Consider the following 11,580-nt stretch of genomic DNA (forward strand, 5'->3'; position numbering starts at 1 on the left):
GGTGTCTCCTCCCAGCCCTTGCTGGCACAGACCCTGCTGTGCCCCAGGCCACCAAGACTTGGCTTCTCTTTGTCCCCACCTGTCATCACTGCCTGCAGTTCTCTGCTCTGCCTGGGGCCTGGGGACACTTGCTCAGTCGTGTCCCTCTCTGGGACCCATTAAAAGTGCAAGAAAGTTTGGAGTTGGATTCTGCCTTGGAGTTCTGGAGAGGTTTCTTCAGCTCCCTCTCAGGGACTGATGTCCAGGGCCTGAGCACAAAGCCCCAGAGGCTGATTAAAGTCCTTGTGCTGTGTCTGTGCTGCTGAGCTGGGCTGGGCTCCTGGCCCAGAGGCAGCTCCTGGTCACCAAGAAGAGCTTCAAAAGCACATTTCTCTTGAGGAGCAGCTCTTGTGCCAGCCCAGCAGGGCTGGGGCACTGCCTGCAGCCAGCCCGGGCACAGCACAGAGGCACAGAGAGCTTCAATCAGTCAGGGCTGGGAAGGGGCTGAGAAGTGCCTGGGGCACAATCACTGCCAGCCCTTGGCACAGGAACCTCTGGCTGCAGGACAGTGCAGCTGCAGCTCCTGGAGCCATCTCCTGCAGCTGGAACATGCCAATGCCTGCAGAGCCTGTGAGTACATTCTCTGCTTGTCTCTTGTGCAGAGCAGCCAGGGGTGCCCAGGGCTGTCCTGCAGAGCAGGGTCCTGCAGCCCAGGGCGCTGTGCTGGGGCAGGGACTCTGCTGCCTGCCAGGGACAGCTCTCAGCCAGCCCTGGCAGCTGCTCCCAGCGCTGGTGGACAAGATCTGGGTGGGGGGAGACAGCTGGTGAGGCTTGGGAGTGTTCTCCTTGTGTGGGGAGGATGCTGCATTGTTCAGGGCTGCTCCCAGCATGGCCTTTAAGTGCAGAACATTTCCAAGTAAGTTATAAATAGACCACAGCGATGCAGGGACTGGATGAAAGAGGAAATCATGCTTTTTAAATCTATTTTTCTTGGTTGTCTTGATAGGAAATTGCACATAGATATTTATCTCTCAGTTCAGGTTAAAAAAAAAAAAAAAACAATCCTCTCAGATGTTTATAAACCCGGCAGTTACAGAAATCAGCACAGAGCCCTTTAGAGGCAGCATCAGTGCTGCTTTTCCAGCCTCCTCAGGGTAGCTCTTGTTAGCGTTCAAAAACACATAATCACATAAGCGATTATATGTGGTGCTTTTTATTCAAGAGCTCTGGGAATCAAGGTAGTTTCCACCCAAATCTGATTCCGACCATACATTCGAGGTGAACGTGTTTTATACTCTATCATTACTTAAATTTCATGTTAATTATTAAACTTATATTCATCTATTGTATACACAGATTTCAGCTAAATATAGCTCCCTTTAAATTTCCAACATAGTTTCTCACAATTCTTCCTTTGGTAATATAATAATTATATTTAATTTCTAAACAATCATCACATCTAACAATTATATCTTTTATCATACTGCTTATGCAGGTGCAGTGATCTGAGAAAACACAAAGCCTAATATTTTCAAATAATATTTTTTACATTTTCCAGGGCTCCACTATCACTCTGACGTTGCCCTCAGAGCCTGCAGAGCCGGAGCTGCCCCGGGGCAGTGCCTGAGCTGGGAGGGCTCTGCAGGGCAGAGCTGAGCCCCCAGGGCTGGGCTGGGCTCTGGCAGCACTGGCAGGGCCCAGCCCTGGGCACAGGGAAGCAGCTGCTGGCAGGGACAGCTCCAGGCAGCAGAGCCCTGGGCAGGCAGTGGGGGGGAAGTGCCCCCAGCCTGTGCTGGGATATTTCAAGTCCTCTCCAAACCCAACTATTCCATGATTACTTTTCTTACAGATCCCCATGCCAATACACTGGAAATGTCCAACAGCAGCTGCATCAGGCACTTCTTCCTGCTGGCATTGGCAGACACGCGGCAGCTGCAGCTCCTGCACTTCTGCCTCTTGCTGGGCATCTCCCTGGCTGCCCTCCTGGGCAACGGCCTCATCATCAGCGCCGTAGCCTGCGGCCACCACCTGCACACGCCCATGTTCTTCTTCCTGCTCAACCTGGCCCTCGCTGACCTGGGCTCCATCTGCACCACTGTCCCCAAAGCCATGCACAATTCCCTCTGGGACACCAGCAACATCTCCTACGCAGGATGTGCTACACAGCTATTTCTTCTAATCTTCTTCCTTGGATCAGAGTTTTGCCTCCTGACCGTGATGTGCTACGACCGCTACGTGTCCATCTGCAAACCCCTGCACTACGGGACCCTCCTGGGCAGCAGAGCTTGTGCCCACATGGCAGCAGCTGCCTGGGCCAGTGCCTTTCTCAATGCTCTCATGCACACGGCCAATACATTTTCCCTGCCCCTGTGCCATGGCAATGCCCTGGGCCAGTTCTTCTGTGAAATCCCACAGATCCTCAAGCTCTCCTGCTCCAAATCCTACCTCAGGGAATTGGGACTTCTTGCTGTTAGTGTGTCTTTGGTATTTGGTTGCTTTGTGTTCATTGTTTTCTCCTATGTGCAGATCTTCAGGGCTGTGCTGAGGATCCCCTCTGAGCAGGGACGGCACAAAGCCTTTTCCACCTGCCTCCCTCACCTGGCCGTGCTCTCCCTGTTTGTCAGCACTGTCATGTTTGCCTACCTGAAGCCCCCCTTCATCACCTCTCCATCCCTGGATCTGTCAGTGTCAGTTCTGTACTCAGTGGTGTCCCCAGCCCTGAACCCCCTCATCTACAGCCTGAGGAACCAGGAGCTCAAGGCTGCAGTGAGGAGCCTGATCACTGGAAAATTTCAGAAGCATTAAACTGCTGGTCAGTGTTTGCAAATCACTTGTAATAAAAGTCATATTTGATACTTCTTCTTGGTTTCATTTTAGAGTTTCTTTACCTTTGTTTTAATTTTTTCTTTTTGTCCACAAAGAAATGTCATTGTTCATGCCATTTCTCATTTTGTTTCACTCCACCTTCCCTGTGGCCACAGACTGTGTCAATGAGGGGCTGTGCTCTCGGTGGCTTTAAACAAACTAAAGGATCTCCGAGCAAAGTTTTCTGCAGAGATGCCCTTTTGTTGCCTTCTCTGGAGCTGCAGCAGCAATGTCTGTGTGCAGAGCTGGGGCAGATCAGTGCTGGCCCAGCAGCTGTGCCCAGCAGCAGCAGCAGCAGCAGCACTTGGTGTTGCCAGTGCTGCTGCCGTGGCCCTGCCCCGCTGCCCTGGTGGCCCTGGTGTTGCTGCAGGGCCTGAGTGCTCTCGGGGCCGGGCACAGCCCTGGGGGTGGCAGTGCCGGGGCTGCAGCAGGGACAGGCCATGGGCACTGCTGGGGCAGCGCTGGCGCCTCAGGCCAGGGCCTGGGCACACTGCTGCCTCATGTCCAGCCTGCTGTCCATCAGTCCCTGCAGGTCTTTTCTGCATGGCTGCTGTCCAGCTACTCTGTCCCCAGCCTTTAGTACGGCAGGGGTTGTTGTGGCCAAAGTGTAGGACCCGGCACTTGGACTTGTTAAACCTCACCTTGTTGGATTTGGGCCCTGGATCCAGCCTGTGCAGAGCCCTCCTACCCTCCAGCAGATCAACACTCCCAGACAACTTGGTGTGACCACAGTTCCATGAGGCCCCAGAGTCTCCCAATGGTCTCCATGATTTCATGAGGCCTCCCAGTGTCACAATGTCCCTTTGGTTCCATGGGAGCACTTGGTGTCATAAAGTCCCTTGGATCCTTGGGCCCTGCAGTGTCACAATGGCCATTGCTCCCCCAAGGCCCTGCAGTGTCACAATGGATCCTTGTTTCCATGAGGTCTGGCAGTGCAGCAATGCTCCCCTTGGTTCCACAGTGTCACAATGGTCTCTTGGTCCCAAGGGCCACCACGGTATCAAATATGATTCCTTCATTCCACGAGTCCCTGAGGAGCAGCCCTGGCCACTTGGTTCCATGGGGCCCTGCAGTGTCACAATGGCCCCATCGTGACACCAGGTCCTGCTCTGTCACAATGCTCTGCATGGTTCCACAGGGCCCTGAGGGGTCATAGTGGCCTCTCTGGTTCCATGAGGCCTCAGAGTGCCACAATGAATTCCTTGGTGCTGCAGTGTCACAATGGAGCCCTGGTGACACAAGATCCTGCAGTGTCCCCAGGGACCCTTGGTTCCATGGGGCACCACAGTGTCACAATTGTTCCCTCAGTTCCCAGAGTCCTTGCAATGGAGCAATGGCCCCTTGACTCCATTGTCCCCAGGCTCTCCCAAGGGTCTCCTTGGTTCCACAGTAGCACAATGGCCCCTTGGTTCCATAAGGCCCTGCAGGGTCACAGTGGCCTCTGTGGTTCCAGCAGGACCCAGACTGTCAGCATGGACTCCTTGCTTCCATTCAGCCCCACAGTGTCACCATGGCCCCTTGGCTCTGTGCTGCCATGTCGTACACAGTGTCACCATGGTCCTCTTGGTGCCACCAGGCCCCGCAGTGTCACAGTGGCCCCTTGCTTCCCCAGGGCCCTGCAGTGTCACAATCATCAGAGAATCAACCAGGCTGGAAATGACCTTGGAGAGCATCAAGTCCAACCTGGGACCCAACACCACCTTGTCACCCAGACCATGGCACTCAGTGCCACATCCAGTCTTTCCTTAAACACCACCACAGCTGGTGACTCACCCACCTCCCTGGGCAGCCCATGCCATTGCCCCATCATCCTCTGTGTGATGAATATTTCCTAATGTCCAGCCTAAATGTCCCCTGGTGCAGCTGAAGGCTGTGTCCTCTTGTCCTGCCGCTGTTCCAGGGAAAAGAGCCTGACCCCCACCTGGCTGCACCCTCCTGTCAGGGAGTTGTAGAGAGAGATGAGGTCTCCCCTGAGCCTCCTCTTCTCCAGGATAAACAACCCCAGCTCCCTCAGCCACTCCTCACAGGACTTGTGCTCCAGACCCCTCCCCAGCCTTGTTGCCCTTCTCTGGACACGCTTCAGCCCCTCCATGTCCTTCCTAAATTGGGGGCCCAGAACTGGACATAGCACTTGAGGTGCTTCCCAAGCAGTGCTGAGCACAGGGGAAGAATCCCTGCCCTGCTCCTGCTGGCCACACCATTCCTGATCCATAGGAGTGCCAGGGGTTGGATGAGGGACATGGTGGGGAGGTGTTGGGAAAAAAGTGTTTTTAATTGTCAGCCATGAAGAGTCTTGATTTTCATATCTATTCAGACTACATTAGAAGGTGCTAAGTGTCAGTATCAGTTGGACATTGCTGATATCAATCTATTAACAGGAAAAGAAAACCAAAGAGGAAATAACCATTCTCCTGGCTTTTTTTTTTAATATAGCAGATTCACTAAAAATACTCCTCTGAAATCTGTCTAATTAATCACAGCAGAATTGAAAACATAGATTATTCCCTGAGGTTTTTCTGGCTCAGGTATTTTGAACAAATGTTTAGGAGCCTTTGTAACTGAATTCCTGAAGTGAAGAGCTCATGAAAGAAGAGGCCTCTGGAGTAATAAAATTCATCAGCAACCTCCAAGTGGCTGAGGATCCATCCCCATCAGAGCAGCAATGAACAGAAATGGGCACAGCTTTGTGGCTGCTGTCCCAGCTTTGGCATGGGCCCTGGGCCTGGAGCAGGAGCAGCTCTTGAGGGCCCCAAGGCCGGGGCTCTGGTGCTGCCCTGGACAGATGGGATGGCAGCAGGGGCTGCAGAGCTCTCAGCACCTCAGCCCCAGGGGAGCAGGGCAGCCAGGGAGCCTCCTTTGGCCTTGGCCCAGCACCTTCCCCCATGGCTGGGGCTGAGTCCTGTGGCAGCTGCAGCTGCTGCTGTGGCCTTGGCAGGGGCTGAGGCCGTGGGGCCAGTGGCCAGAGCAGCCTGGGCTGAGCAGAGCTGTGGGGCCAGAGCCGGCTGGGCTGGGCTGGGCTCAGAGAGGCCCTTGGTGCTGCCCAGAGCTCAGGGCAGCTGGCAGAGCTTGCAGGGAGCTGGGCTGGGCTCCGAGAGCCTGGCCCAGAAACCATCAGTGTCCATCTCAGCCTGGCTGAGCGTGCAGGGGCAGGACTCAGGCCAGGCCTTGTGGGGCAGGGCCAGCGCCTGTGCCAGGCATTGCAAACAGGCAAGTGGCCCAGAGAGGAGGCTGCTCTGTGCCCTTGGTGGCACGGACAGAGCAGGGAGGGGGCCCAGGACATTTGTCAGCGCCAGCCTCTGTGCCCAGCCCTTGGCAGCCCTGGCTGCTGAGCCCAGCTTTGGCCTGGGCTGAGTTTGGCTGTGGCCCAGCTCCATCCTCCTGCAGGGCTCAGGGCCTGTTCCCGGCCATGGCCAGCCCTGGCTGCCTCTCTGCTAGCCCAGAGGCCGGCAGAGCCCGGGGCAGGGCTGTCTGTGCAGCCCCACAGGTGCCAGGGGCTCTGCAGGAGCTGGCAGAGGCTGCCCAGCAGGGAGGCCATGGGGCACAGAGCCCCAAGGCTGCTGTGGGCACCACGGCACAGGGGCCGTTCCCAGCCGTAATGCTCCTGGCCTGGGCTGGGCCTGCACAGGGGCTGGGCCACCATGGCTGGGCCAGCACAGGGCCACAAAGGGGCCACGCAGCCGCTGCCGGGGCCGACAGCAAGGCCAGGCACACACAAGCAATTGCTGAGCATGGCCTGCGCTGGCCAGGCCTGACTGTGCCAAAGGCAGAGCTCAGCTGCCCTTGGTGGCTGCAGCAACACTCCAGAGCCCAAAGAGCCTCCATGGCTGTGCTGGAGACCAAGGCTGCAGCAGGGAAATGCAGGGCTGCTGCGGGATGGGGAGGCCATTGAATTCCAGCACACACCTCAGCTCTCTGCTGATCCTGGCCCATGCTGGGCCCTGTTTCAGACTGGAGCAGAGCAGATGTTGATGGGACAGGAGCCCTGTGGGGCTGTCAGGGACCTGCAGCTTGCAAGGTGCTCTGCTCTCCCTCAGGTGCTCTCGGAGAGATCCAATCCCAGCTCAGGGCACCTCAGGGTGCAAGTGGCACTGCCTGTTCATGGGCACACAACTGATGTCGGCCTGGAAAGGGGCACAGGTTTTAATACCTGTTAGTTTCATAATATACAAGCAAATCTTTATTATCTGGGTCATTTGAGTCCTTTTAAGAAATGGCAATGTTTTCCCATCAGGAACAGGAATTTCCTGGATCTACTGGATTCTTCTAATAATGGCAGAAGATAAAATACTGATCTTCCCCTCTACTTGTGTCACCAATATTCTGTCTAATATTTCCTCTCGCTCTTCCTTCATGAGTTTTCAGCTCACTTCTTTAAATGGCCATGTTTAAGGGCATCTCTTCACTAGGCTCTCTGGAACTTTATTCTTCCCAATCCTTCCAGATTTTCTCCTCCAGATGCTCTCTGGTCATTCAAGTGCCTCTCAACCGACTGGTTTCATGCTTTGACCTGTAGGGAGTTGCCTAGTCTTTCTTAAATTCAAATAAATATCACATTAGTCAATATCTTAATTGTGTTTGTATCTATCACTGAATTACCTTTTCTTATGTCTTTGTCTAAAACTGTTCCTGTACAGAAATTCCTGGTGGATGGGGGACATTTCAGATGCTGCTGGGACATCCCAGAGAGCTGAGGGAAGAGCTGTGATGGTTATTAAACCGTTCAAATGTTCAACTTGTGTTTGTTGACAAGAAACCTTTCTGTGCCTCTGAGTGTCACCAGGCCCTGAGCCCAGAAAACACAAACCTGATGAGTTGTGGTTCCCACTGCAGGGGCTGCACTTGGACCTTGGCTCTGCACAGGAGAGCTCTTCATCCCCTTTCTCTCTTTTCCTCCCTCTGGGCATGGAGGGAGCTCCTGACTTCAGCCTGTGACTCGTGTGTGCAAAGAGCAAATCTGGACAGAATCGGGGCAGGGAGGGTTTGGGGGGACCTTGGGATCTGTGCTGGGCACAGAAGGTGTTTTCCATTGCTCTGAGACTGTCTGCTGTGCAAAGCGGATTTAATATCCAGCAGAGGAATGACTTTTGCATTTGATGGAGCTGTGCCTTCCCTTGGCTTTGCTGGCTGACAAGAAATGAACATCCCTCTGTGTCTCGGGCACCTCCTTCTGCAAGGAAAGCAGGTGGGAGTTGGAGCCAAGGAGCTGAAAGCTGCAGGTGCAGCCTGGGCTGGAGGGAGCTCAGATTTGCACAAGGCTGCTCTGAGTGCCAGGGCTTGGATGGGGGAAATGGTGGGGTGGGGGTAGGGACAGAGTCTGATTGATTGTCAGCCATGAAGGGTCTTGATTTTCATATCTATTCAAACTGCATGAGGAGGTACTTGGATTCACTGTCAACTGGAGATTGCTATTAAAAGGAAAAAAAAAAAGGACCTAAAAAATGTTTTCCTCACTGTCTTTTTAAATAGAACATATTCAGTTGAATGCACTTCCTAAATCTCTCCTATTAACCACACAAGATTTGGAAACTGAAATCAAATTATTCCCAGAGGCTTGCCTTGTTAAGGTGTTCTGAATGTTCATGAGCCCTGGGACACTGAATTCCTGCACTGAAGATCTGAAGTCTGAACAAGTGATTTGGAGAATTAAATGGAATTATTCCCAGAGGCTTGGCTTGTTCAGGTGTTCTGAATGTTAATGAGCCCTGGGACACTGAATTCCTGCACTGAAGAGCTGAGGGCTGACAAGCCTCTGGAGCAGTTCTTGGATTCAGTGGGAATTAGAGATTGCACATATCAATGAATTCATAGGAAAAAAAACCTAAACGGGACCTAAAAAAATCTTTTTCTCACTGTCTTTTTAAATATATTGCATGCACTTTGGATAGACTACTGAGATCTGTCTAATTAACCACAGATGATTTGGAAATTAAAATCAAATGATTCCCAGAGGCTTGGCTTGTTAAGGTGTTCTGAATGTCAATGAGCCCTGGGACAATGAATTCCTGCACTGAAGAGCTGAAGGCTGAACAAGCCTCTGGAGCAGGGAAATTCAGCAGCAGCCTCCAAGTTGCTGAGGGTGTCAGCAGCCCCCAGTGAGGCCATCCCTGCCCAGAGAGCGTGGGGGAATGGGCAGACAAGGAGAGCGTCCCTGGGGCTGGGGCAGCACAACTCAGAGGCACCAGCAGCTCCAGCTGGGCAATGGAGTGTGGAATGTGGCTGGGAAAGCCCTGCCTGGGCTGGGCCAAGCAGGACACACAAGCCCTGACTCCCATCCCCCAAACAACTCTCTCAAGGAGACATTTAAATGGAATTACAATTGTTTGTCCTCTGAGTTAGGTGCACTGGAGAAATACCAGTACAAGAGATTCTAGGAGCTCAAAACAACCAAACAGCCTTCCCTGGGAAGTTCAGAAATTCAGAGAAACTTTGGCAAAATTTATTATGACATTGTGGTGGTTTTGGTTTGTTAATTTCAGATTTTTCTATTCTTGACATTTCTTAATTAATGGATTGATGAGTATGGGGGTTTTTAGTGTCAGTTAATTATTTATCTATTTATTTTATTGTGAGATTGTATTATGAGAATAGTAAAGTAGGCCTAAGATTTTAAAAGGGTATATAGAAAATTTTATTTAAAATAAATTTATAAAGAAAAAAGGTACTAAGAATTAAAATAAATTATTTAGAACCCTTTTTTTTTCTTTACAACTTCTTTTTACTGACAATGTAAAGAAAGTAAACTTAATATTTCTATTTAGTTTACTATTTATAGAATTGTCTTTATTTACCTTACTTAAGGAGAGAAGTTTTTCTTCTTAAGGTTGTGGAGATTTTTTTACAAGAGGAAAAATTTTTTTTTTTCTGGCTCCTAATTTTTGTCATGGATAACACCTGTCTGGGGAACTTTTTTCTTGTGAAGTTGTTTTTATTGCTACAAGCTTTTTCACAGCTTGTTGATAGGCCATGTTGACTTATGAGGTATTGTTTTAAAGATGAGTTATTTAAAGGTATAAGTTTTTATTATTTACTTTTAAAATTATTTTTACTCTGGGAATAGAGATCTTCTCTTGGAGATACTGGATTACTTTTTTTTCCCCGTGTTTAAGCATTTTATGAATTTAAAGTTATTTTAGCAATTGCTTATTTTAGTATGGTGGGGTTTTTTGATAATAATTTGAATTTTTAAAAATTTTTTTTGTATTATAAAGAAAAAGAGTTTTTTCTTTATAGCTTATAAGAGGATTTTAGTTTTAAGAGTACCGTATTTTTTATTATTTTTTATTTAGGATTTAATTTCTTGTTTACTTACTTTAATGGTTTTATATTGGTTTTTTATTGACTTGTATTTTGTTTTTTTTTCTTTTACTCATGGGAGGATTGAAGTGTTGAAAGAGTTAACACCTGACCTGCTGGCAACTTGTGGTGGAAGTTGTGGTTGGGTTGTATTAGGATTGGTTTTATGGTTGGTTTCAGGGTTTTTTGTGCTTTAGTTGTAGGGGTTTTTTGCATGGTTGTAGGTTGTAGGAGTTTTTAGTTTTAGTTGTGTTGGATGGAGGGGACTTGGTAAGATTTTAATAGCTGTGGCTGGATTTGTTCTGGTTGGGGTTTTGTAGCCTCTTTTGTTTTCCTGTTTGGGAGTTGTTGGGGTTTGGTTTGGTCAGAATGGGGCTGATGGGGAGGGGGGGCAGCCTGGGGAGGGGGGAAGGAGCTCAGCCCATGGCAGGGTTGCTTGGTTTGGTTTGGTTTGGTTTGGTTTGGTTGAGATGGGGGCCACGGCCAGGGCTTGCTGCTTCTTTGTTGACTGGAAAGAAAGAGGAGGTTCCTGGGTTTTTTCATCTTTAACATTTGTGTTTCACAGAGGCGTGTTCAGTATCTCAGTGGTTTAACAGATTGTCAGTAACACAAAAAGTTTCATATTACGTTTTAAAATTCTTCTCATATCAAACTACGGCAAACATTCAACCAACAAAAACACTTTTTAAAGCATTGACTTGGCCCATTCAACTTCACAAACTCAAAGCCTGTTCAATTTAATGTTAATCAAAATTTACAGGAGCACAGAAATAGAAGAAGACACAGAAAGAGAGAAAGACAAAAAAGATACAGAGGAGCACACACACAGCTACCAACTCCTGGATTCCAGCACTGTTCAGATGGAAATTCCAAGAGGATCCAGGGTCAAGCTGTGTGCTTGCCTTGTGGTCAGCCTTCAATACCCCTTGGTCTCCCTGGGCCCTGCCCCCAGGTGGGGCTTGGGCTCATTTGGTCCCTCAGGAGCTGGGCTGGGGCTGCAGAGGTGGCTGTGGAGCATTGCCTGTGCTGTGCCAGGGACTGGCAGCCACTGCTGGGCTGGGATAGAGGCTCTGGGGGGATTGGGGTTCCAGGGCAGGGCAGGGCTGGGCTTCCAGGGCAGGGCAAGGCTGGATCTGCCCCTTCCTGCCCCACACATGAAATGTTTCCAGCCAACAATCTCCTCCAATCTGTTACAACAGGCAGTGTTGGAGGTGAAATCCCAAATTTGGCCATGGGTGCCTGGCCCAGAAGGACAGTTCCTTTCCATAGGAAGGAAAGCACAGAGCCCCAGTGTTTGGAAGGCAGGTGAGAGCCTCTCTAGGCCAAGGCCAGCCAGACTCGTCAGGAATGGCAGATTTTGTCTGGGAGCAGTCTTTGGATATCGGGAATTTGGCGGTGACTCTTTGTGTCTGTGTGCACACAGGAGTGCCTGTGCTGGGGCAA

General features: G+C 50.6%; 1 protein-coding gene across 1 annotated transcript; it reads left to right on the forward strand.

The window, feature by feature from the left end:
* The first annotated feature begins 1,851 nt into the window (after positions 1-1,851).
* On the forward strand, positions 1,852-2,784 carry LOC139585334 (olfactory receptor 14A16-like). The gene has a single exon (XM_071418020.1). The coding sequence runs from the start codon at positions 1,852-1,854 to the stop codon at positions 2,782-2,784; it is 933 nt and encodes a 310-aa protein (XP_071274121.1).
* Positions 2,785-11,580: the final 8,796 nt, after the last annotated feature.

Source organism: Agelaius tricolor, unplaced genomic scaffold (assembly GCF_023055355.1).
Source record: "Agelaius tricolor isolate 1412-34295 unplaced genomic scaffold, bAgeTri1.0.p SCAF_73, whole genome shotgun sequence".
Taxonomy (NCBI): domain Eukaryota; kingdom Metazoa; phylum Chordata; class Aves; order Passeriformes; family Icteridae; genus Agelaius; species Agelaius tricolor.